Genomic DNA, 24,392 nt, shown 5'->3' with positions numbered 1-24,392 from the left:
CCATGCACAAAACTTCCTGTGGTTTGCTCCTGTCTGAAGGGAAGGCACATTTTGACCTCTCCCACAGCACAAAGTCACCCATCAGCTGGAGTGATGAGGAAAGCCACTAATGTCTTTGCTGCCCACATATGAAATCATCCAGCCCCAAAGTGCTGGTGTGGCCCCAAGGAGGAAGGTAACAAACTGTACCACTGCTGAAACTCCTCTGGTGGGGAAGTTTGGGCTGCTGGGTGAACTGGTGGTGGGTGGGAGAAATAATTATGAAAGAAGGTTAACAGCATAACTGGTAGTTGTGATGCTCACTTGGGGCTGACTGCAGGTTGCAATTCAAGACCTTGCTGCAGACCAGAGAGCATCTTAATCACTCAAATTGAAGCTAAAACTCCTGCTCTGAACTTCAGACCCCTCATTCAAATTTGAACCTTTTTCCTTGGAAAATCTGCTTTCCATATAAATCCCCAGACACCCTTTCCTCCCCCCAAAGACATGTGAAATGTTTGGCCTAAGCAGCTCCATGTGGTAACAAATCCCAAAGGCTAATTGTGTGGAAAAGCATTTCCTTTCATCAGATTTAAATTTTCTGCCTTTTAGAATCGACTGCACCCTTTTTCTTGCATCATGGGAAAGCAATGTTTAATGCACAGGGCTGGAAAGAGCCCAAGACCACCGAGTCGATGTGTGAAGGCCAGTGGGCTGCCAGCAGCTTTGAACAACTGTTGATCATCACCACCACCACCAAATTCCAAACAGATTACCCAAAAAGGCCAAGGCCAAATCCCTATTTCTAGGCTAGAAAAACAGATTCTTCCAACTGTTGTTATGGTGAGGAATTCAGCTCATTTGCAGATGACAGGCAGAGCAGAGCTGTCAGTCACGGGCAGGGGGAGAACACCCAGGGCTTGGGAAGTTGTACCTTTCTCCTCTGTTTTGCCTGAGTAGTTGCTACTATTGCAAGCAGCTTTCCAGAAGAAAATGCCAAATCAATTCTCTATTATTTTGAAACAAAGCAGTAGTTATTCTGACTTGCCTGAGCAGCATCTCTGGGGAGGGAGATGCTAGTTTCAGAGTAAGTTTTATGAAGAGCTGCTGAGAGAGCTGGGAGTGTTTAGCCTGGATGAAAAGATGCTCGGGGGAGAACTTATCACTCTCTACAAATTTCTGAAAGGACTCAGGTGAGGGTCAGCCTTTTCTTCCAGGCAGCCAGTGACAGGATGAGAAGAATTGGCCTGAGGCTGCACCAGGGGAAGCTCAGGTTGGGCATCGGGAAGAAGCTTTTTACTGAAAGGGTGGTTAAGCATTGCAATGGGCTGCCCAGGGAGGTGGGGAAGTCACCACCCCTGAGATGCCTGGATGTGGCACTCAGTGCCATGGTTTGGCACACAAGGTGGTGTTGGGTCAAAGGCTGGACTCCATGGCCCTGGAGGTCTTTTCCAACCTTGGATGGTTCTATGGCTCTGGGATGTCTTTGTGATATCAAGATGTTTCCTCCTTCATCCCCGACTTCACTTTATCCTCCCGAGCATCTGCAGGGCTCCTGGAAAGTTTCCTGCCTTTGCATGAGGAGTTCTGTACCTGGGCTCTGCAGAGCTCAGGCAGAGGCACTGAATTTGCCCCTGGGAGAGGACACAGGTCTGGCTGGACCAGGCTGAGGATGCCCTTGTACCTCCCTTGCAGCCCAGCCACTCCCAACAGGGATGAAATAACTAGCTGATAATCCTAATGAAATTGCAATTAAAAATTAAGCATTACCACCCAAATCCTTTGCTGTAACAATGTGTAGGGCAAGCTTACAGCAGATTAGTTGGCAGCTCTCAGCTATCCCCTATTCATGTGCATAAACTCCACTTTCAAAAAACAGCTGTTCCTGTAACCTGCATCCTCAGATAATCAGCACTGCTTTGCTCCCTTCTCTGAGAAGATGTGGTGTGCAGGGGGCAAATGCTCATCAGAGGCAAGAAAGCTCTGGGGTAAATCTCCTTTTATTGTCTGTAGATGTAGACAGAGGGCTGGAAAGAAGTCAGCTCAGAAAACACATGAAAAAGTAGTGTTTGGGGATGTTAGCTGAAGGGCAGCAGCCTGCCTAAGGCTCAAATCTTCTTCCATTTAAATCAATAAACATGTATTTCAGCTAAACTACTTAGCAGAGATTTCTTCCTAGATCCTTCTTTCAAAATATTTGAGTGAAATAAAGTACAATTATGATTTTTTTGTAGTTTTGTGGCCAAGAAAATGTTATCAAGTTATTATAGTGGAAATAGTGTCGATGGTATCACCAAGGGGACAATCTCAAAGTTGGAGTTGAGGCAGAGATATGAATATACAATTTTGGGGAAAAGCTAGAAAATACACATTTGACTCTACAATGTAGCCAAATGTAGGAATAAGTAAATTTGAAAAGTCAGAGTTCTGAGGGGGTTTTTTTAAGTTTCAGAGGGGTTTTTTGCTATTCCTGTTTGAAAATTGCTAAATTACAGTTTTGAGTTCAATCTCCTTAATAACTGGTCTGATTTCCTCAAACAAAATTCATCTAGGATAAAAAAAAAAAACCACCCTTTCCTTTATCCATCCTCACAGTCATCTCTGATTTAAAAAAGCTTCCACACTAAGTTCAACATGAACATCTCCTCTGTGCACATCCTACACACAGTTAGATGGGCTGGTTTGTGTGTTCATCACCTCAGCAGTTAAAATTTTGCTTAAAAACAATTTGTCTAAAGGACTCTGGGACAGCCACATTTGTTGCCTGCTGTACCCAGGCCTCAGAGCAAGGTCTGTTTGCATTCACATGTCATTAAAGGCAATATTGACAAATTAATGTAAGGTACAAGTGGAAAAAGGCTTCAAACACTTGACAATAATGCAGGAACAATTTTACATTGAAATAGAATTTAAAATTGAAAAGGAGCTGCTCTACTCCAAAGAAGCAGAGAAGGAAGTGGAAGAAGCAGCAAAAGTGCAGACAAATGCTAAGGCAGCCTCTATGTGCAGAGGGGGAGATGGGGGAAGAAACTGAGCTACAGGTTCTGTTTGTTGTCAGCTAAAACCAGCAGAAGACACACAGATAATTTTCCCATCCCAGTTTATTTCCCTTTCTTTATGTTTATGATGCACATACAGATTAACACCATTTTAAACAAATCCTGAACTCTTGCATAAATTCAACTTCTACAGATAGTTTGGAGGGAAAAAATAAAGATAAGAAATATTTATACAATTGGTTTCATTAGGAAGGTGGAGGTGATTTTGTTGTGTTTCTCTTTAACAAAGAGCCAGATTGATATTATTTTTCACCTCAAAGGGCAAAAGCTTGGCTCAACAAAGCTTGAGGCAAGGGTAGAACCCACATTCTGACAACATTCATCTCTGAGGTACCTTCAAAATAATTTCCTTCTGCTTTTTTTGTTGTCTTCCCACTGCCTTTTCCCAACTGCCTTCTATAAAGGGGTCTGTGCTCATGGCATCCCCCTTATGGGGGGGGAGGGGCTCAACTCTCTGTCCCTCCTGTGCTGGACTGTGACAGTGGCTTTGATTTCGTCCAGTTTGTTGCACAGTTTTGCATGCTCAAATGATGGAAAATTGCACAACAGGCTGAGTTTGATTTTTTTAAAGGGATTGAGAGGTAATATAGAAAACAACACGTCAAGAATCCTCTGTGACCCAGGTTTCCTCTCCCACATCCCACGCTGCAAATGTTTCATATCCTCGATTCGGTTTCTGGGTCGCTCTGGCGCCTCTCCCAGCCCCAGCCACGAGGAGCTCAGCAGGAACCAGACCCTGCTCCATCACCCCCCCTGCTAAGGCTCTCCAGCCCCACAGGGAGACTGGCTGGGCTGGGAAGTGCTTTCCAGCTGGGTGTGCAGGACCAGGCACCAAGGGCACCCTGCTGCTGGCAATAGCAGAGCTCTCCTCCCTCTCACAGGACATGAAATTTCACCCAAATATCTTTTGCTGTTCTCTGTTCTAGGGAGAGAGGGATCTCTCTAGGGAGAGATGACAATGCTGCAGAAGTGACTCCAGCATTACTGGCTCTACCACAGCCAAGAGACAAACCCTTTGTGCTCTTTAACCCTCAAACTCTGGGTAATATTTACAGTACTGCCCTCAATGCTTTAGTGAAGACATTCCCTCACATCCACTGCTTGCCAAAAAGCAAGTAAATTTAACTCAGTGATTCAATTCAAAGCAGTTTGAATCATGTTCATCCCTGGCTATGGGTATCCAGACACCCAGCCACACATGCATTAATAAAGACTTAAAAATAAACCATGGATTCCTCCAGACCTGGAGTAACACGTCAGGTCCCAGCTAAGCAAGAGACCCAGCAGGGAGCACCTCAGCCAGGGGGTGCAGTGCAGGTGGTTTCCTAATGCACCTCCAGGTGGTGGTGGCTGGGTCCTGTGGCTTGGAGAGAGCACTGGAGATGCTCTGGCAGTGCCAGTGCTCCTGCCTTGCCTGGGCTTAGGTGCTGACAAACAAGAGGATCAATTATTCATCAACTAAAAGACAGACTTCTATTACAACAGATGTTTCTCCGAATGTTTGACACTGCCCATTAACTCACCCTTTAATTTTAATTGCTTAACTAATGGCTGTGTTCAAGGTTAAATGAGCTTAAATCTTTATTCTTCTCTTGTGCTGCTTAATATAAAGATACTATTGGACTAACAGGGAAAAGGGAGGGAGAAGGAACCAAACCAAGTAACATCTTTGACCAGACACTAACAGGCAGCCAGTTTATCCTCCACAGGCCTGCCTAGGGATAGACACAGCACTTGGACATGGTTTTCTCTGAAGCAGAGAAGTGATGGAAGGATCCCTCAGGCTGAAGGTATCTGTGGGTTTGCAAAGCCAGGCTGGACCAGAGTCAGGAATGAGGTGTCTTGGGGTGAGCATCCTTCCTGAAGCCAACAGAGAGAGGGAGTGCCTGCTCAGGGAGGTGAGAAGTGTTTGAACATGCTGTTTAGGTACCTTCCAAAGCAAGAATTCAGCTCATAGGAGTAGTTTAGGTTTGTAAGTCATGGAAGTGATGGCCAGGCTCCTATGCTTCCTCCTTTAAATATTTATAGCCCGTGGGAAGAGTGCAGTTTCCTGGCCATCAGGGGAGGAGCTCTGAGGAAAAGAAGAGTTTTTCACCTCAGTGCCTGGACAGCAAGGAGGGATCATCTCTCAGAGGATACAGACTCAAAGAACTGCTGGGCTGCAGGGCAGGGGCCAGGGTCCTCACCTCACTGTAGCCACAGTCTTGCCATGTGCCAAGCCAGTGTTTACCATGGAATTTACCTCTACAGCTTAAATCCCTCGGGAATGAGCAACATAGGCACTGCTAATGCCACAAACAAAGCGTGCCCTGTCCCCCACCTGCTGCCCATCTCAGGCACAGGGATGTCCCCACAGCAGTTCCTCCCTGCCAGAATCAGTCCCTTCAAGTCACACCAGAAGAAAACAAAAGGATGCATCCTGGAGAGGTCACATCACCAGGCAGGAGGCTTTTCCTCAGCTCAGGCAGGCTTAAAGATACCTTTGGCATCACATCTGTTAACCTAATTCAAGAATGTATGGCACCATTTTTCTTGAGGCCCGTGGATTTAGTTTGGATAGTTCAGATCTACCCCCAAAAAATAAATTACCAGTATCAGTAGGAACAATGGGAGAGGCAGGACCAGAGCCAGCACTCCTCAGCCCAGTGAACAGCAGCACCACAGCACCTCCATCCCAGGAGAGGGGCTTGATACACATGGTCAAGAAAAACACTTTATTTTCTGTATCTTACCATACTAAGAACATGAGAGAAGGAAAGTGGAGGCAGGCAGAAGAGTAAACTTTTTTTTTCCCCAACACAGAGGAGAAAAGGAAGCACACCTCTTTCCTTTCTGGCTTGCTTTCCTTCCTTTTGTCCCTCTTTCAAGAGGTGAAGGAGCAGAGATTAGTGCATTCCATTTTCCAAGTTGTTCTTTTCCCTCAGGATATGTTGGTCCAGATAATTCTTGTCCATTTTGTGAACAATTTGGAGACTGAAAGGTGAGCTGACCCCATGCCAGGGGTAGGGCCTCATCTCTGCTTTGCTGGTGTAAATCTGGCCCAATTCAGCCATTACAGACAACCAGGCTCTAACACTGTGTTTCTACTGTGATTTTGTAAAATCCTTTTGGTAGCACCTCTCAGTCAGATTCAGGAAACCAAGTCCCCTCTTTTTGTCTGGGAAACATTGAAGGTCATTTGGGATGGGGCTCTGATCAATCTTACCCAGTTGAAGATCAGATATAAGGGCACATAGCAATAGGAAAAACAGGAGGTGTGGTTTTAAACTGACAGAGGACAGGTTTAGATCAGATATTGGGAATAAATTCTTTACTGTGAGGGCAGTGAGGCATTGGCATGGGCTGCCCAGAGAAGCTGAGGCTGCCCCATCCCTGGGAGTGTTCAAGGGCAGGTTAGATGTGTTCTGAATAATCTGGTCTGGCAGAAGGTGTCCCTGCCCGTGGCAGTGGGGTTGGAACTAGATGATCTTTAAGGTCCCTTCCAACCCCAACCATTCTCTCATTCTATGACAATGTCCCTGCTCATTGCTGGAGGGTTGGACTGAATGATCTTTAAAGTTACCTTCCAACACAAACTATTCTATGATTTGCCAAGGTTATAACCAGCTGCTTTGCTATCATTTTGCATCAGCCGTGGCTACGATCATGCCCAGGGCTGGTTGTCCATATGGGAAGAGGGAAAACCATTAAGGGACATCAGCCCATCCCCTGTTGCCACCATCAACGTTACACCACACCTGTCAAGATCAGGGCTGGCCATAGTTAAACATTCCTCTGTGCCCTATGGACAGTTTAACATGAGATGCTCCCACCTTCCTGACAGTCTCTTCTGCTACAAATCACTACCAAGGAAGACAAAAACCTGTGGCCTTCCAATTCTGCATGCAGCAGGAATGCTTCCCAGCCCTTCTTCTCAGCTAAGCTATCACAAAGTGGAACAACCCTCTTTAGCTCATTTTCTAAACTGAAAAGAAGTTCTTAGTTTAACTTGCTTTTCTTTTTTTTCCCCTCTCTCCCCCAAGCAGGCTCACAAGGACATCCACTCATTTGATTTTGGCTCTGGCTCAGCAGCGTTCGGTAGTGACAACCATCAATCCTGCCAGACAGCCGATGGCACAGACTGCGGAGTGGGCGATCTCCGTTCCTGTGCAGCTCCTGTGCCGCAGCGTGCCTTGGGCTGGGCTGGGCTGGCGGGCAGCCAGGCGCTCGCCATCCTCCTCCTCCTCCTCCCACCCCCCCAGGTGTCTGTGCAGAGCAAGGTGCCGGGGCTGCGCCTGCCAATTCCACGGCGCCAACCGTGCCAGTCCTGCAAATAGACGCGGCAGCGCGGAGCTGCTAATCCTACACGCTGCAGTGTTGCAAAGTTCAACACAGAGGAGTCTTTTTTTTTTATTCCTCCTCTCCCCACCATGCCACCGAGTTCAGCCTGAGTAGTACTGAGCTTAAGTTTAAGCTTAATGCTTGGGTGCAGCCCAGTTTTTGGCAGGGAAGGGGAAGGTTGCACCAAGCAGCGGCGATGTCGAGGGCTGGTTGCTGACTGGCCCCTGCCCTCTGGTGAATATTGGGTTTCTGAGTGCAGAAGTGAGAGTTTCATTCTTTGTTCTTGAACTCATTCTTTCCATCCCAAGGGCCAGTGGAATGTAATCCCTCCAGATGCCAGCACCTCTGAGGAAATTGTAATATAGCAGCTATGCCTTGTAAGTGGCTTATTCATACTTGGAGAAAATAATAGTAATATCCTTGGGGGATGGTTTTTAAACAGTGCACAGTGACACAATCCAAGGGACAGGTGGGATTTACTTCAGCTGAGGTCTGTCCCCAAAACCACTCATTTTCAAGAGCAGCAGCAGAACTGGCATTTTGTCTCTTACTCTTAGTTTGTTCAGAGGCTTTTCTTTCTGTTTAAAGCCATCAGTGCTTCCTTCCTGAGGAGGGAGTCAATGCTTTTAGGGTTAATGTAAATAATCAGTCAGCTGAGCAAATTATCCTGTCCACTGACACTAACAGATTCCACGAGCTACCAGGAACTTGATCAGCTTTTTTCCCCTCTCCCTATTGTTATAATAAAACAAAGATTTGCCAAAAGACCCTCTTTGCAGCAAAGTAAAAGAAATGCCTTGTGGATAGAGATTCCAGGGAGCATTCTCAGAACTCTCATTGACCAACTCTGAATTAAGAGGTTTGTCAAAAAGAAAAGGCACACAAGAGAACAAGGGAGCCTGAAGGGCCAACTGACAGATTACCACACGACAAAACTAAAAGGGAACTCCAAACCCTGCCAGTGTGGCTGCCCACAGAGTCTGCCAAGAGCCAGATGCTGCCACAGGGATAATATCCTCCAGGGCTGGGGAGCCAGGCACCTCCCAGCCTTCTGAGCTGAGAACAAGGGGATGGTGGGGCAGCTGTGCACCCCTAGCCCATCATATCTACATGAAAAAGCCTCCAAGAGGAATAGGCAGGTCTCTTCGGGGGGAAAAAAATAAAAAGAAGAAAAACAAAACCCACCAGGGTATCTGCTTCTTACTCAGAAACTCCATTGGGAAAAATAAATAAATAAAAGCTGGGGGGGAAAAAAATTGGAGTCCTTCTGGGTAGTGCTTTTCCTCCTTATGCAAAGCAAACTGCCACTGGCAGCAGGGGGAGAGCAAACAGGTCAGGCAGGGGAAGAAATGACACACAGCAAGGGAATAAGCAGCACACTTTGCAGAATTAGGAACCAAAGGCACATATTCAGGGAGCCAGCACTCACCCTGCTCCAAGCAGACTTTTATTAGCAACCAATCCCGATGGTCTGCTGAGAGAGATTCTGCCGAGAAAAGGGCAAGTTAACACAGACACGTCGGTGTTAGCATTACCCTCCAATGGAAGTGGCATAAACACAAAATATTTGTTTCGCTGCTACTGTGCAGCATCTGTTGCCAGTGCCTTACTCATCCCGCTCTCCCTCCCTCGGGGTTTCAAAGTACACGGGGAAGGAGGGAGAGACTCGCAGGTACCGGCTCCGCTCGGACCGCGGGCAACACCCGAGCCCAAGGCTCAGCAGCCTCCGATGGGCAAAATTCTGCACCACTGAGCCGGAGTTTGCCCCCAGCCGGGGCTGAGCCTCGCAGGACGCAGCCATCAGCCCAGGCACTTTCTATTTCTGCAATTCGATACCTCCGCACGTGAGCCTGCGGGGATGGCAAACCTGCAGACTTTTAACTGAAAGGCTGCCAATCTAATACTTTCCTTAGCAGATTTAAAAGAAGAAAAAAATAAATTTAAAAAAAAAAAAAACAACCAAAAACAGACTTCAACCCATTTTTTATGAAACCGACTGAATCAGTCAGCTTTTGCTGCAGTGCCAGAAGCCAGCCATGCAAGAAGAGCTCTCACTACATCTATTTTCCTTCCACAGAACCCTTTAACACCACACAGTTGCAAAAGCTAAGGGAGTTTGTGCCAGGTCATGGTGTGGAGACAGGCTCTCCCAGGGAAACTCCCAGCTCTGACATTTTAGCAAAAAGGCTGTTAGATATGTCAACTTGAGAGGAGAATTAAGAGATCCAGATATCATGACTGGGCATGAAATCATCCTGGGGGACAAATTCGGGTTTTGTAGTTACATTCCTGATACCTCCCCACGCTCCCCTGTGCACCATCAGCTGTGCACAGCCACATTGCATACCCTGAAGACCCAGTAAGCAGAGAAAAACACACACAAAAAGGCATGTTTTGGAAAATAATTTCCAAGATAAATCTCCGAAGTGTCCATATTCCAAAAGCAGTTGACATTTTTTGTTGGGTTTGAAATAAACGAAACAAAAAGCTAGAATTTCTGATTTGAAGGTGAACACAAAGCATTGCAAGAACTTGCCAGAATGCTACTGGAGGCTCAGTGAACACCACTGTGCTCACGCCTAACTTCAGAGCAGTGCTCAGTAAGTTTTGTCATCTTTTGATGTTTGAAAATACTGTAGAACAAAGTGTTGTCTGATCTTTTAAATTCTGGTTTTACAAGCAGCAAGGCTAAAAAAAACCTGAGCCCAATAAAACAGGTGGCTTTTTTTTGTTGGAAGTCACAGGTGACTTTTTAGCCTAATATCAGGGGAAAGAAGTGTTTCTGATTCTGCTGATGGTGAGAAGTTAAATGCAGCCTTTGGAAGTATTGCAGCTTCTCTGCCCTGCTGGAATTTGGGGCTGCTGGGAGCCAGAGCCCCTCAGTCCTGTTACACCAGCAACAAGAAGCAGCAGCACTATCACCATGATTTTAGGGTCAGAGCCCTGTTCTTTGCTCTGAAAATGATCACACCTTTTGTGTTCAAGTCTGCAACCTCAGCCTGTGACCTTCCCAAAACTGTCCTCACCCAGTGGGTGCAGAGCCTGGCTGTCTTCTCTCTCTCTTTGGACAAGTCTTGTCCTTGCAGAGGGGATCCCTGCTGGGCAAGGGCTGCTGTCCCAGCTTATTGCACTGAATGGCATCACTGACTTCATCTTCTTCATCTTCTTCTTTACAAAGGTCCAGACAAGACCGTATCAAGTGCTTGAGGCTGTACCACCTCTGGATACATGGAGCTGAAGCTGAAGGGAATTCAGTGCTCCACTTTCATGGCACTGAAACTGGGATTGGATTTCAGCTGAGTGGCTCAACAGAGCTCCCTCAGACCTGCTCCAGACCTAAAGCAAAACTCATCCCCTGGGTAAACTTGAGCTTAAGGAAAATTCTCACACCTTCAGAGAGGCATGGAGCTGAAAGTTTTTCTGCCAGGTGTAGGAGAAGCACCAGGAGACAAAGTGCTGCCCAGCCCAGGGGATGACTGAGCAAGACTGATTAATCCTGCTTCACCCTTCCACCAGCCCGAGGCAGAGCAGAGATATGGGCACCTGCAGCACCAGGTCTCATGGACCAGGTGTTTCTCTGCACTCCCCTTTTCCATCCAGATCCTTTTCCATCCAGCAGTGAGTTTCTCCACCACACTCTTGCCAGCTGAAGCATTTGGATCTTACCAGGCCAAAGGCAGGAATGACCCTCACATTCACTGCCTCATTCACTTGCCAACACCACCACAGGCTACACAGTCCCACACTGGTGCAGCCCCAGCCCAAAAGGTCTCACAAGGTTAATAACCCCTGGTGTAACCTGGTCCCTGTCCCCCTTTTCCTAGCATGCTCCATCTGAATACCCTCGTTTTGAATTAATGCAAGAGAAATTACTTTCATTAGTAAGAGGCTAATGAGGTTATTTCTGAAGTCAGAACCAGATGATCAGTTTGAAGGCTACAAGAAAGGGAAGGCAATCTCGCTTGGGGTTTCCCCTCTACACCTCTAAAAATTTAAATTGTGTTCATTAAAAAGAGATCAAAATTCTACCTTAAGCAAAAGCCTAAGACAAGGCCCAGAAGAGCTCAGCCTGCTGCTGGCCAAGCAGGGGTCAGTCCCTGAGAGTGTCCTGAAGAACAAACGCAGCCTTAATCTTGCATGTTTTACTGAGGCACTTGTGCAGGCACTAACCCAACAGCCTGTTTCTCATGCTGGCCACCTACAGACAGCAGCTTATGCCCTGGGGCCTCCTGGATCTTCCTGGCTGTGAAATAAAACACCCAGGGGGCTTCAGAATAAGCTCGTTCTGCTGTTCAGCTGCTTTGCCCAAGACTTCATCCAGGTCTAGTTTATAAACTGGGTCAGACCTCCACACAGACCATTTTTACATCTCAGGCATCACACTGACAGTGGAGCCTGCCTCTTTATCCACCTAAAAAGGTAAAACATCAGAGCATATGATCTGCAATATATACTAGGGTGAGAAAAAAGGCTTTCTAAGCTAAGGGAGAGGTGAGCATCATGACAGACTGCCCAAGGAGGTTCCTACAAGCAGGTTGGACACGTGTTCCTCAGGTAAAACTAATGGCTCCTCACCAGGAGCAGGGCAGACCAGATCCCAGACAAGGTCTTTTCCCCTCTTGTGCCAAGGATTTTGTGCATATCCTTTGACAGCGATATGGTGAAAGGTTTTGCTTACAAACATTTTCAGAAACAAAACTGTTAGATATATAAAAACTTCTCTGAGGAAATGATTTAAAGGAAAGCAGCTTCTTCTGACAGCTGATTAGACATCAGAAGGGTTGAAACCCCAGTCAGTGCGACTACTCCTAGTCTACTAAAAATGAAAGTATTTTATTTAATTTACAGAGTGAGAAAGAGAGCAGCTACTGCTTCTCCAAATGTCACTGGTCCTCCATGAGCTAAAAACATCTTCCAGTACATGAGAAATTTAATGTTCCTGGTCCCCTTTCAGCGCTCATTGCCACAACCTATTGCACAGATGTGATGGATTTTTGAACACAAGATCTATTATGTTTCCTGCCAGAGGCTCAAATGCACACAGGCACTGAAAACACGTTGCCAGGTAGTTACTTTTTATACTGACTCAGTATTTGCTGGCAGTCCCTGCCAAGCATTTCTTGACTCTTACCAATAGGTTGGAAAGTCAGCACTGCTAATGAAATTCTTCATGTTATCTGAACGATCATCTTCCCCCCATCCCAGAGTAAAATTCGAGTGATTCTCACACTCAAAGAGAAGACAAAAGGCAATGCAAATTACCCCAAGGCAAATTCTTGCCCCAAGGAATTTGTGATACCCAAGGCAGAACTGGCATCACCCTTTCTGCCCGGTTCCTGTCCCGCACAGCATTTGTTCTACAAAATCCTGCTGGACTGGGGCTGTCTTGTGTCCTCAGAGGGGAATTATTGCCCCCACCTTGGAGAGCTTTATACTCTGGTGCTTTTCAGCCCAGGCGCTCTCAGCATGACCTTGGGAACAAAAATGGCACCGTCTCGTTCCCATCCTGTGCCAGCCAGGAAGCCCAGCGCCTGCCAAGCGCCAGCCAGACACCGCAGCACATCACAAAGTGCAAGGGAAGTTCTTCCCTCCCAAAGCCAAACCAGCCATTTGATAATTAACCACGGGGGCCGAGCCAGACGAGCCCGGAGGAGCGGGGTGAGGCCACGGAGCTCTCGCAGCGCCCCGCGGGGGCTGGGGCTGACCCCGGCCCCGCTCCTCGCAGACACCGCGGCAGATGTGCCGGGCTTCCCCACGGCCTCCCCCTTGCCTGGCAGATGCCGGCCTCGCTGGGAAAGCGCTAAATGGATTCTGCTGAATCACTGCAGCAGATGGCTCGTAACACCACCTGGATAGCACAGAAGAGAGAGGGAGATAAAGAAGGTTGGGGAACAGAGAGTACCTAGTGTGTGGGCTGAGCTATCCCCAGGGAGAAGTAACCTGTGGATAAGGTCGGCATTTGAACTTTTGTTTTCCCAAATTCCTGTGTTATGAACACTGAGGACATCAATTTCCTAGAAATTCTATATTGACATCTACAACATACATTGTTTAAAACCCTCCCCCCTTGGGAAAAGCCTTCAAAACCCACTGGGATGCCAGAGCCCACTCTTTGCCACTGGGAAATGCTGGCAGCACTGCCTGGCCCAGGTTGCTTTGCTGGTGGGAGCATCAGCCTTCATCCATGCCCGAACCAAGCTCCTCTAGCTGGGGTAGCGTACAGAGGAGACTGATGTGTTGGAGGCCAAAGAACATTAAGAAGGATTTAGGAGACGTTCTTGGGTTTGTGTTGTTTGAGGGGTTTTCTAGAGCCAGGTTGGCAAATACTTCAGTTTTCTGCAACAGATCATTTTGAAAGGGCAGGGGAGCCAGCTGTGCACAGAAGTGAGCAGCTGTACAGAAGAGAACAACAAACAGGAAGCAGGTAACAATAACCAATGTGTTTGCTCACTCTCCTCCTGTTAAACAGCAATTTTTTATTTTATTTTTTTTAATTGGGATGAAAAGAGCATGTCAGGAAGAGCAGAGAGCTACAGCGCACACACAGAGGATGCCTGCTCGGATGCTTGGCATCCCACCTCTGAAAAGTAAGAACCTGGGATCCCTTGGTCTGATTGCACAACCTGCAGCACTTCCAGCTGGGTCTCCCTGGCACAACACACCAAGCCTCTTGAGATAACGTGCTCTCCAGGCAGTCGGTCACAACCCTGCTCACGATTCCTCCTCCTCCTCCCAGGACAAGGCATTTTCACACACCAACTCCATTTCACTTGAGCCCAGCTTTGTCCTACATAGGTTGTTTTTGCTGGGTCACACCTGCCATTGATTCCCTCAGAAAACAGCTGCTGTTCATGTTCTGCTGTTCACCTTGCTCAGCACAACGGCGCAGAAAGACGCTCATGGGCAAGCCAGGCTCAGGGTGGCACGAGCTGACCTCGAGCACAGCAGAAACTGGAAGGTGACAGTACTGCAATAACACAAAGATCCCTCTACCCCAACTACTTCTTGTGGGGGACCTCCCTCATTAAATTCATACAAGAATTTAATCAATTTAAGCAATAAGTAAGATCTGTTCTCACAGTGCTTCCACACAATGTGGAATCCAACAGCACCAGGGACACTCTTATGGGTCAGCATGAACTCTCCTCGTGCTTTGGAGGCACTTGGTCCAAACCCAGACCCCATCACCTAAGCCAGGAAAAAAAACACTTCTCTGTGGTCTTCAGCTGCACAGCAGCATTTGGTGACACATGGCCAGATGCACCCAGATAGCCACAGCCACCTCTGTGCCTACCAGACCACTTCCAGAAAGCACTTAAGACTTCAAAACAAAAGCTAAAAATAAACAAAACCATTTCCCAACACTCATCTCAAGGAGAACCAGGCTTTGCAAGGGCAGCACGAACCCAAGCTGCTGGCATGGGCACAGCTGACCCCTGCCAACCTAAGGAGCCCATCACGTGCTGTAATCCTGGAAGATGACAGCCCTTGCAGCATGGGATTAGGACAGCAGATGCTCCTGGGGGTCACCCCCTTTGCTGTAGGTTTCAGGATCATTCCCAATGTGGCCAAGAGCTGGCAGGCAGGGAATCCTGCCCAGAGCAACCCCATTGCTTATTTGGTACATCCACAGCCTGCACACCCCCCTTCCCAGTTTCCACTTAGTGGCCTGGTTTCTTCTCAAAGCTTTTTATATTTCACATTCCTAAGATTTAATTATGTTATCAGAACAACAGGCATCGGGATTTGGAGTGCCAGAATTCACATTAGCAATTGCTATCAACAAAGAAAATGGGCACAGCATGCCCATGCCAGAGGAGATGTGGGCTGCTCTCCTCAATCTACTCACAGTTATTTATAGCCTGTTTGCAAGCCATCCACCTCCCAGGTTTAGCTTCAAGCTTGCTTCTTTCTGAGCACCCTCTGTCTCAAAGAAAAGCCTTTTGCCTCCTCCTTCCCCAACTCAGATTTGGGCAAATTTATTTAATTTTGGGGGGGGGGGGGGGGGGGCAAGGGCAATATAAAACACATTTGAATCCACAACAGCAGAAAAGACTGGAAACAAGAGTGCCACAAATAAGCAGCTGCAGGGACACCTAACTCTCAGCGGTAGAAATTAAAAAAAAAAACCCTAAAAAAAATTATACATTTATAGTTTTTAACACTTCACCACATTGCAGCAGATCACCACGCATCTTCAGCAGCTTTCAGCCCTCCCCACAGATGGGGATGCAGGCACAGGATCTCTAAGGAAGGACACATGCTTGAAGGCAAGAAATACCCACCTATTTTGAGATGATTGCGAAGAAATCGCTCCGTGGTAGCAGGAGGGGAGCGATGGCTGTGCCCCCACACCAGCATTAACTATAACCTGCTCAGCCTTTAACCAGCACTACTCTGAGGCAGTCCCACTCTGCCAGGATCTTTTGCTTCCAAATAATTAAGAAAGAAACACAAGACACAGAGCCCATGGTGCAGGTGCAAACCTCCCCTGAGCAGCAGCCAGCACGGACAGCTCGTGCCTTCTCCCTCCCAGTCCCAGCTCCTGCTAAACTCAGCCCAAGGATTGAGGCAGGTGTTAGGAGTGGGTCAGAGCTCAGCTCCCCAGGGCTGGGGGAGATTCTGCACTTAAGAGAACGCCCTCATGCCAGTCAGCCAGCACTGTGCTGGGTCTGCCTGAGTGTGCCAGGCTGTCCTCACACACCATGGCACCCCCGTGCTCACAGGTTTGTCACCTGGCCAGCACCAGCATCACTGGGGACAGGGCTGGCCCACAGCTCCCCCAGGGCATCCAGGGAACACTGAGCCCCGAAACAGCCCCAAAAACCCCTGGTCAAAATGCAGAAGTGGTGCTGGGTTAGCCCAGTCACTAAGGAAATGTTCAGTCAGGCTCTGACTGAGACACGGCAGCTCCTTACACACCTAAAATTCCAGATGGCCCTGAAAAAGAAAGACATTATTAGAGTATATTGTAATAAATTTTTTTAAAGTGGCAAATTATAAAATACTTGCAATTCAAGTAATCATTATTAATACATCATAAAAAATGGCAAACACCACGCCCCTTCTGCTAAAGGGGGGAGGAAGCTCAAAGCTTACAATTCTAGCACGTTTTATTTCATGTAAATTTATAAAGACAACAATCCTAGTCACGATTGTCACATTGTACAGCACATACCAATACAGCTGCAAACAGAACTCCACGCAAAACTAAGCGCTAACAGTAGCCTGAATCACTCTTCCTGCGATTGTCGTATCTAGACTAACAGTATTACACTAACACTGAAGGAAAAATAGTTCACTATAAAACAGTGATAGAACATTTTTATAAAATATATTCCATTCCAATAGCTTTTCTACATACTGTATACTATAAAACTCTCCCACAAAAATTAGTGTCTTTAAATATACATATTTAATCTGAACTGCACCAAGATTAAAAACAATTAAAAATATCAATGATTTTTTTTTACATTAACTTCACAGTATTTGTTTGTAGTAGAAGACAAATCCAGTGTTTAAAATGCAGAGCAGGACTGTTCCCTATGGAGACAGCAACTGCCCCACAGAGAAATAGTTTATGAAGAGACAAGCCTTAAGTGTGCCATGTTTCAGTACTTCTCCATAGAGCCATGAACCATTTTGAAAACATGCTCCAAGCTATTGCAACTTAAAAATAAAAGACACACAGAGAAATAGGCAAAAAAAAGTCACCTTAAGAACAAAAATAAGTGCAAACATTTCTTTACTTTAGAAATTCAAGCTAAGAGGAGTGGGAACACAAATACCAGACTATGAGAACAGTGTGTTCATGATGTTATCAAGGATGAGAAAGTCTTTTTTTCTTATTTAAAAAAAAAACAAAACAAAAACAACTTTTGCCCCATATTCACTGCAGCACAGAGCATGCTCATAGCATCAGTTTAATGAATTATTTCTATACTAAGATCAGACAAAAACTTGTTTCAACTTTTCCCTGCTCCATACGCTAATGATGTTCTTATGGCACATCCTATTTTATGATCTTCTAAAAAAAAATAAAAACAAACAGTAATTGAAGACTGAAATGCAAACAAAAGTGTCACAAGAATGCAAAATTAAGATTACCAGCTTCAGTAATGCTGACTCTACATTAAACTCTTTACATGTTGCTCAACATGCAAAACCCATTGTTATAAAATTTAAAGTGTAAATTAACTAGTTTTGAAATAGATTAACAGTAATAATTCCACTTCAAAAACAAAACAAAAAATCTAATAAATACTATATCAAGTATCTTCAGGAGAAAAAAATAACTTAATTTTAGTAGAAAGAAAAATAACTTAATTTTACTAGATTTTGTTCAGTGCTATTTCCAATCACAGCAAAAATAAAAAAAGAAAAAAAGAAAAAACTGATTAAGTAGAATAAGACCACAGTACCAAAGCCACTTATGTTCAAGATACAGTACTCTCCCACAACTTTCATATGTAACAGGTTCAGCAAAAATATTTTACAGTTGAGAAATTAAACTGAAAACAAACCCCAAAACTATAAATAAAAGCAAAATTTCACATTACATGTACATTCATAGTTTAAGAGATGAATAATAAGAGGCTGTAACAAGTATATCCTGATTTTCCTTAAAGAGGAAGTACTTATATAAAAAAAAATTCAATCCCATATTATTTATGTAGGTAGTGCTCAGTTTTTGGACCAGAGGGGGAAAGGCATTGGGAAGGTTTTTCTTCATAAGATGCAATACAGCATTTTAAGCACAACTTTTAAAAATATTCTAAATCAGTGCTTCAAATTCATTTCAAAACACACGCTTTAGTTTCACCAAACAACTCCAGGAGTGTCAAGAAAGCTGGTGAAGCAATGCTAATGCAGCAGAAGGACATTCACACCCCTCAGATATTATTATTATTATTATATTTCAGTCCCATGTACATGTACCTTGAATGGGCAATTTGACTGGAAGGGAACAAAGTGATATCCACCGACATGCACAGACCAAATGATGATCTAATAGGCAAGAAAGTGAATCATCTGGAGTAAAACTGGCTATAGCTACAGGCAGCCTCAGTTTACAAACAAACTAAAAAAATAAAAAATTACCCGCAACAACTTCCCCTGAAAAGGTGGGACCTGGGGAAGAAGTCAGGCCACACTTTCCCTCCAGCGGCTCATCTTCATGCTGCCTCTTGGGAACACCAGCAATTGCACACAATTTGGCACAGAGGGAATTGCCAACTTCATAAAAAATAAAATAAAATATAATTTCATGCTGCTGATTTTAGCATGGCAGCAAACTTTTCGGGCAAGCAGGGCATCTCCTAATGCACAAGGCATGAGTTACTTTGAACTAGGAAACCCCAGAAACCTGGCATCAGGAGGGGTATTTGGCCACTTTGTAGCTGCTGTTCCCTCCAAGGGTGATGGGCTCAGCCTCTGGATGTCGATATGGGAATGAAAATATTCACATATTATACAATCTTTTTGTATGTCCTAGCGTGCATCCTTCAACATTTCAGGAGTGAATACACTGCAGACAGAAAGTGTTTTTCCATCCACGTTCTATGCTCAAAAGCAGCTTTTCAGCAGGTCAGCCCAGTGAGGAGGATGGGTGGGAAGGGAAAATTTAAGTCAAGTCCCAAGGCAAAAACTTCTCATTTAGATTTTAGGACCAACTGCAGAACAGTATTAATGGAATAAAGAGAATAAAAAATGACCAGTACCAAAGATGCAGCCAGGAATCCTCAACCCCTTCAAAATTTGGGCCAATTCAATGTCTCATCTAGCTCTATAAAATAAAAGTACATCTGCCCACTCTGCAATGTGTGGACAGGTTTCTCTACACCAAAATGTATTTAAATCATAGTTCATCTCTTCAGATATTTCTCTGCAACACACAGAGGGCATTTGGGGAACTTAATGGAAGCCAAATTTTTCTCCAGAATGTGCTGATAATCTTTTTTCAAAAAAAAAAAAAGTCAAAAAAAAAAAAGGAAAAGAAAACCCAAACCAACAAAACCCTGACCACAAAGCAAGTACTTCCAGTGTGAAAACTGATGCTAAATCATTGCAGAATTACTTAAGATCATTTCACATTAATAATGTAACATGGGTGCACAAGAGAAGACCTAAAGGACCGTGCTGGAGAGGGTGGCAGGGGAAAGGGGGGAGATGGAGAGGTGGAAGGATTGCATTAAAAGGCCTCTGGAGTGTATACTGCTGCATCTTTTAAAGATCATATACCTGAAGTGAATATCACCAAAATAAAATAAAGGGAGGAGAAAATGAAAATTAAAATTCAGATGCTGCCTTTTTTTTTTTTTCCTGTTTTGTTTTAAAAATGTTGGGGGGGTTGTAGATATTAAAAAAAAAAAAAAACCAAACAAAAAAACCCAAACTAAACAAAACAGAAGTCACACATCTCAAACAACCAAGGACTTTACAAGGCCACAATGAAATTTGCGGATGTGTCTGTAGAGATCCCCGGACTGCGTGAAGCGTCTCTCGCACCACTTGCACCCGTGGGGTTTCTCCCTGGTGTGCACGACCGCGTGCCGGCTGAGGTTGTGGGAATACTGGAAGCTCTTCCCGCACTGGCCGCAAGTGTAGGGCTTCTCCCCCGAGTGAGTCCTCTCGTGCCTCTTGAGCGTGTACATGCAGGAAAAAGTCTTTCCGCAGAGGGTGCAAGTGGGGACCGACCCGTCGGGGGACAGGCGGGTCCGCGAGCCGTCCTTGTCACGGAAGTGAGAGCTCAGGTGCAGCTGAAGGATGTGCGGGCTCGGGAACACCTTGCTACAGAGGGGACAAATGCAGATATGCCCAGGAGGCACCAGGACGCCCGAGGAGATGTCCGACGAATCCATGTCGTCCTCGCTCTCGTCTCGCTCTTGATCTATATCCTCCTCTCGGGCATGAGAGCTGCCATTCCCCGCGAACATGTGTCCTAACCCTGTCACTAGGCTTTTGGCTGAATTCCCAAAATGCTGACTCTCTGGACTCCTGGCTTCGCTGTCCTCCTGATCTGACAGCAAGTCTTGTTCATCTTTAACAAGTGGCTCGGTACCCTGCTGCTGGCTGTCGGAAGCCAGCTGTCCAAAGACATAGGAGGGGTGTAAGGAATCTCTCCCCGGCACGGGCTTGAAAGACAAATCCAGCGCGCAGTCCACATCACTCGAAGCCAGGGGATGGTTAACAGACCTTTGGGACAAAGGTCCTGTGGAACTATTGACATTAGCCTTTGTTTTTCCAGCTGCTGCGGCGCACGGTTCTGCCTCTGTCGGCACAGAGCTGACACTTATATGATCAGAGGACCAGGCGGGGTGACTGCTGACCTTTTCTTTGCCTGCTGCTCTCTCGTATTCTGCAACGCTGAATTTTTGTTTGTTTCCTGGGTCAAACTCGTGGACCAGGGGCACTCCGGCGTCTAGAAAATGCTCCGCTTTCTCCAAACTAGCCGCCTCATCATTAATCTTCTCTTCGGAACATAATTCTTTATCTTTCAACTTGCCCTTGCAGACTTTCACAATGTCATACATGTGAAGGTAGCTCGCCGCAGCCAGCACATCTTCCACTGGGAGACTGTTGAATTCCAGCTTTCCCTCGTACATGAATTCGAGCAGCAGGCTGAAGGCAGGGGCTGTGACAATGTCACTGTTCAGATGCACAATATCCCTTTTGTCTAACTGGTCCCTGTAGAAAAGATGGAAGTACATACTGCAAGAGGCAAGAACGGCTCTGTGAGCTCTGAATTGAGCTTCTCCAACTAAAACAGTACAGTCACACAGGAAGCCCTGGTGACGCTGCTGACTCAGACACTGCAGCAACTGGCGGCTATGGTCTGGAAACTCCATTCTTCCTTCATAACCTGTTCAAAACAGGAAAAACTTGAATGCTACTGTAAACTAAAGCCTCCTAGCAGCTGTAACAAACAGATCGGCTTTTTGGTAACCCAAGCCAAAGAAACAGCCTTGGAGATAACATTTACTGTTAATTGTCTGTAATAGTTTTATTAAGGGGGGGGGGAGGAAAAAAAAAAAACCACCAACACAACGTGTTTCTCATCCTTTCGCACCTGCTCCGAACAGGAAAAACTTGATTGTAAGTAAACAAAAGCTAGTAAAGCAGCAGCCCCTCCAACCTTTGTTTCTCCCACTAAGCACTTTAATAAAATTATGCAGAGGAAAGCGCACACACACCCCCGAAAAGAAAAAAAAAAGCATCAACTCCCAGGCTGTCTTCCAGCAACGCTAACTTGGGGCATCTTTTAATAAAGCATATTCCCCGCGTCACGCACGCACACACACACACACACATTTAAACTTTATCCTCAGTCGTTATGCACCGAATCACAACAAAACAGCGGCGGCTGGCGCTGGGGGAAGCGGCGGCTCTGCGGGGAGGGGGGCGAGAGGCCCCGGCCCCCGCACGCGAAAAGGGCGGGGGGGATAAAGGGGGGAGGAAAAACAAAAAGTTTCCCTTGAAGTTATTAAAAGGCAAGGAGGAAAAAAAAGCGTCGGAAGGCCGGCGGGAGGGCAGGACGGAGGCTGCAGCCGGCTGCGTGCCGCGGCCAGGCGCTTACCTTGCGCGGGGCGCGGCGGGGCCGGCCGCGGGCGCGGAGCCGGGCGGGCAGGAGGGAGCGCGGTGCGAGTGCGACCGAGGCGCGGCGGGAGGGAGGGAGGGGGAGAGAGAGAGAGAGAGAGAGGCAGGCGGGAGGGAGGAGGAGGGAGGGAAGGAGGAGTGCTCGGTTTGCTAATTACACCGCAAGCTGGAGAGTCAGCTGCTCTGACTTCACTGCGATGGAAATGCTACCTCCAGCTGTGCGCCTTTTAATGCCATATGTTACTCCAAATCTCGCTACCAGCCAACCACAGCTTGCTGCCTTTTAAAGTTCCAGCAGCCCCATTTATAGCCCGCGATTAAATCCCACAAACTTGCCCCGAGCCCGCCCCCCCCTCTCCGACACTCTCGCCACCACCAGCCCCCAGCCCGGACCCCACCTCCCGCCGCAAAGTTGCTCCCCGCAGCCCGCCGCTGTGACCTTCGCCGGTGCCCGGCTCCGCGCAGCGCTGGGGGGGCCGCCAAGGGGAAGCACCGCGGAGCCGCTCCTGGGATCCCCCCTTCCACAGCCGCGCTCCCCAACTTTGCGGGGAGCACTTTCCCCCGCCGGGGTGGGGTGTGGCGGCGAGTTCCCCCCGCGCTCCCCGGCTCCGCGGGTCCCCCCGCGTTACTCACCGGCGGGCGGCGGCGGCGGCGCTCGGCGTCCGCATGTGCGCGGCGGCGGCGCGGGCGCTCCGCGGGCGCGGCGCGGGGCTGTGGCGGAGCAGGTTGTTCGCCGGCCGCTCTCGCGATACTTTGGCCGCTGCGAGCCGCGGGTGCGGGCGAGGGTGCGGTGGCGAGCGGCCGTGTCCCCGTCTGGAGCACACAATGGCCCCGCCGCCCCGGCCAGCCCCGCCGCCGCCGGCCGGTGCGCGCTGCCGGCTGCGCCCTCCCCCTCGCCGCCGCCGCCTCCTCCTCCTCCTCCTCCTCCTCCTCCTCCCGCTGCTGCCGCCGCTGCTGCTGCTGCTGCCGCCCTCCCCTCCCGGCCGCTGCATTGGCAGCGCCGCCGTCCCGCTCCCAACTCCGCTGCGCCGCCGCGGACAGGGCGCGCCCGCCCGCCCGCCCGCTGCAGCCCGACGTGCCGCGGGGCCGGGGCTGCGCGGCCGCGGGAGATGCGCGGAGCCGGCCCCGCCGCGGGGCTGGGGCGAGGGGCGCGGCGCTGCCCCCCCGGCTCACACACACACACAGACACACTCACACACACAGACACACACGCACCCCGGGTTTGTCTGTAATTGCGCGCCAGCTGATAAATACCAAATGCCGACGGATTTCTCAAGATGACCTTTTCGATAGTTGATTTGAATTTTAGATTTTAATTAGCTGTAATCGCATCAGAAGTGAGCGAGGAGGGGGCCCGGGGTTCCCAGCCCGGTCGCACCCGGCAGGCGCGGCCGAAAGCCGCTGGGAAGCTGCGGCTGCCGGAGCCCCGGTGCCGCTGCCCGGGATGTCGCGGCTCGGGCTGGTCCCGGAGCCTCGGGGCTGCAGCAGCGCCCGGAGGGGAGGCAGGGGGCTGTGCATTGAGGCACAGGGGTCGAGGTGGATGCTGACGTTTTTGAGGGATGAATGTGAGAGTGCTGGTGGGTAACGGAGCACCGGGGGCACTTCAGAGCTCCCCTGCGAACGCCGTGCGTGGTGCCAGCTGGAGTCTCCAGACTGTGCTTTAGTCTCCAACAAGTACAGCAGGGAAACTCCTTTCCCTTTCCTTCCTCTAGGTTGCTTTGCCTAGATTGTAATATCTGCAAAATAGCAACTTTTTTTTTTTATTAATCCATTTTCCCCCCACATTTTTCTACAATGGTAGCATTAGCACCTTAAAACATCAGGTTTAATTTGGATTTAATCTAATTTAATTTGGATCTCTGGCTGGGGTCTGCATCACCAACACCACTTTTCTTCCCCAAACCTCAACTGTTTAACTCCATTGGCAGTGAATGCCAGGATATTTGGGTGGGTTTGAGCATAAATGATTGCATTGTCACAAAGCCCTTCTCAGAGTAGCAGTATTTGGTAATGCTGTCAGCTGTAAGGTTCAAATTGGAAAACTCCAGCTCAGAATGTGGAGGTGCCCAGCTTCAGCAAAAGAGTTAAAGGTCCTGGGGTTAAATCTGTCACCATTCAGTAAAGCTGAGAGCTTTATCTATTTGTCCACCATGGCAGACAGGACTGGGGAGCTCTGTCTGTTTAAAGACAGTGTCATCCTGCAGTCACAGCCTGCACAGGCTCCACCAAAACTGAAGCAATTTCTTCCCCAAAATGCAATTGCCATCTCCATGAAATTACTCTGTGGATTTGCTAACTTGTGGTGTTTTGTTGTCTTTGTACATTGGAAATGTTAGGCAGAATTTTGTACTCGTAAGAATTAGCTTCTTGGCAGAAATACCTTGTTTTGTGTAAGTAATAATTCAGGTTACCCTCTCCCCTTTAATAAATAAATTGGGA

The 24,392-nt window shown here is 47.6% G+C and overlaps 1 protein-coding gene across 2 annotated transcripts; it reads right to left on the bottom strand.

Annotated features, from left to right (window-relative positions):
• Positions 1-16,453: 16,453 nt before the first annotated feature.
• ZBTB42 (zinc finger and BTB domain containing 42) lies at positions 16,454-22,801 on the bottom strand. Of its 2 annotated transcripts, none has more exons than XM_036384854.1 (2): positions 22,587-22,801; positions 16,454-21,219 (listed from the first exon to the last, which is right to left on the bottom strand). In XM_036384854.1, the coding sequence occupies exon 2, from the start codon at positions 21,203-21,205 to the stop codon at positions 19,778-19,780; it is 1,428 nt and encodes a 475-aa protein (XP_036240747.1). In that variant the 5' UTR covers positions 21,206-21,219; positions 22,587-22,801; the 3' UTR covers positions 16,454-19,777. The 2 variants fall into 2 exon arrangements, with proteins under 2 accessions (XP_036240747.1, XP_036240745.1); XM_036384852.2 differs by lacking the exon at positions 22,587-22,801 and adding an exon at positions 21,934-22,000.
• Positions 22,802-24,392: the final 1,591 nt, after the last annotated feature.

Source organism: Molothrus ater, chromosome 6 (genome assembly GCF_012460135.2).
Source record: "Molothrus ater isolate BHLD 08-10-18 breed brown headed cowbird chromosome 6, BPBGC_Mater_1.1, whole genome shotgun sequence".
Taxonomy (NCBI): domain Eukaryota; kingdom Metazoa; phylum Chordata; class Aves; order Passeriformes; family Icteridae; genus Molothrus; species Molothrus ater.
This window is presented reverse-complemented; position numbering and strand designations above follow the sequence as displayed.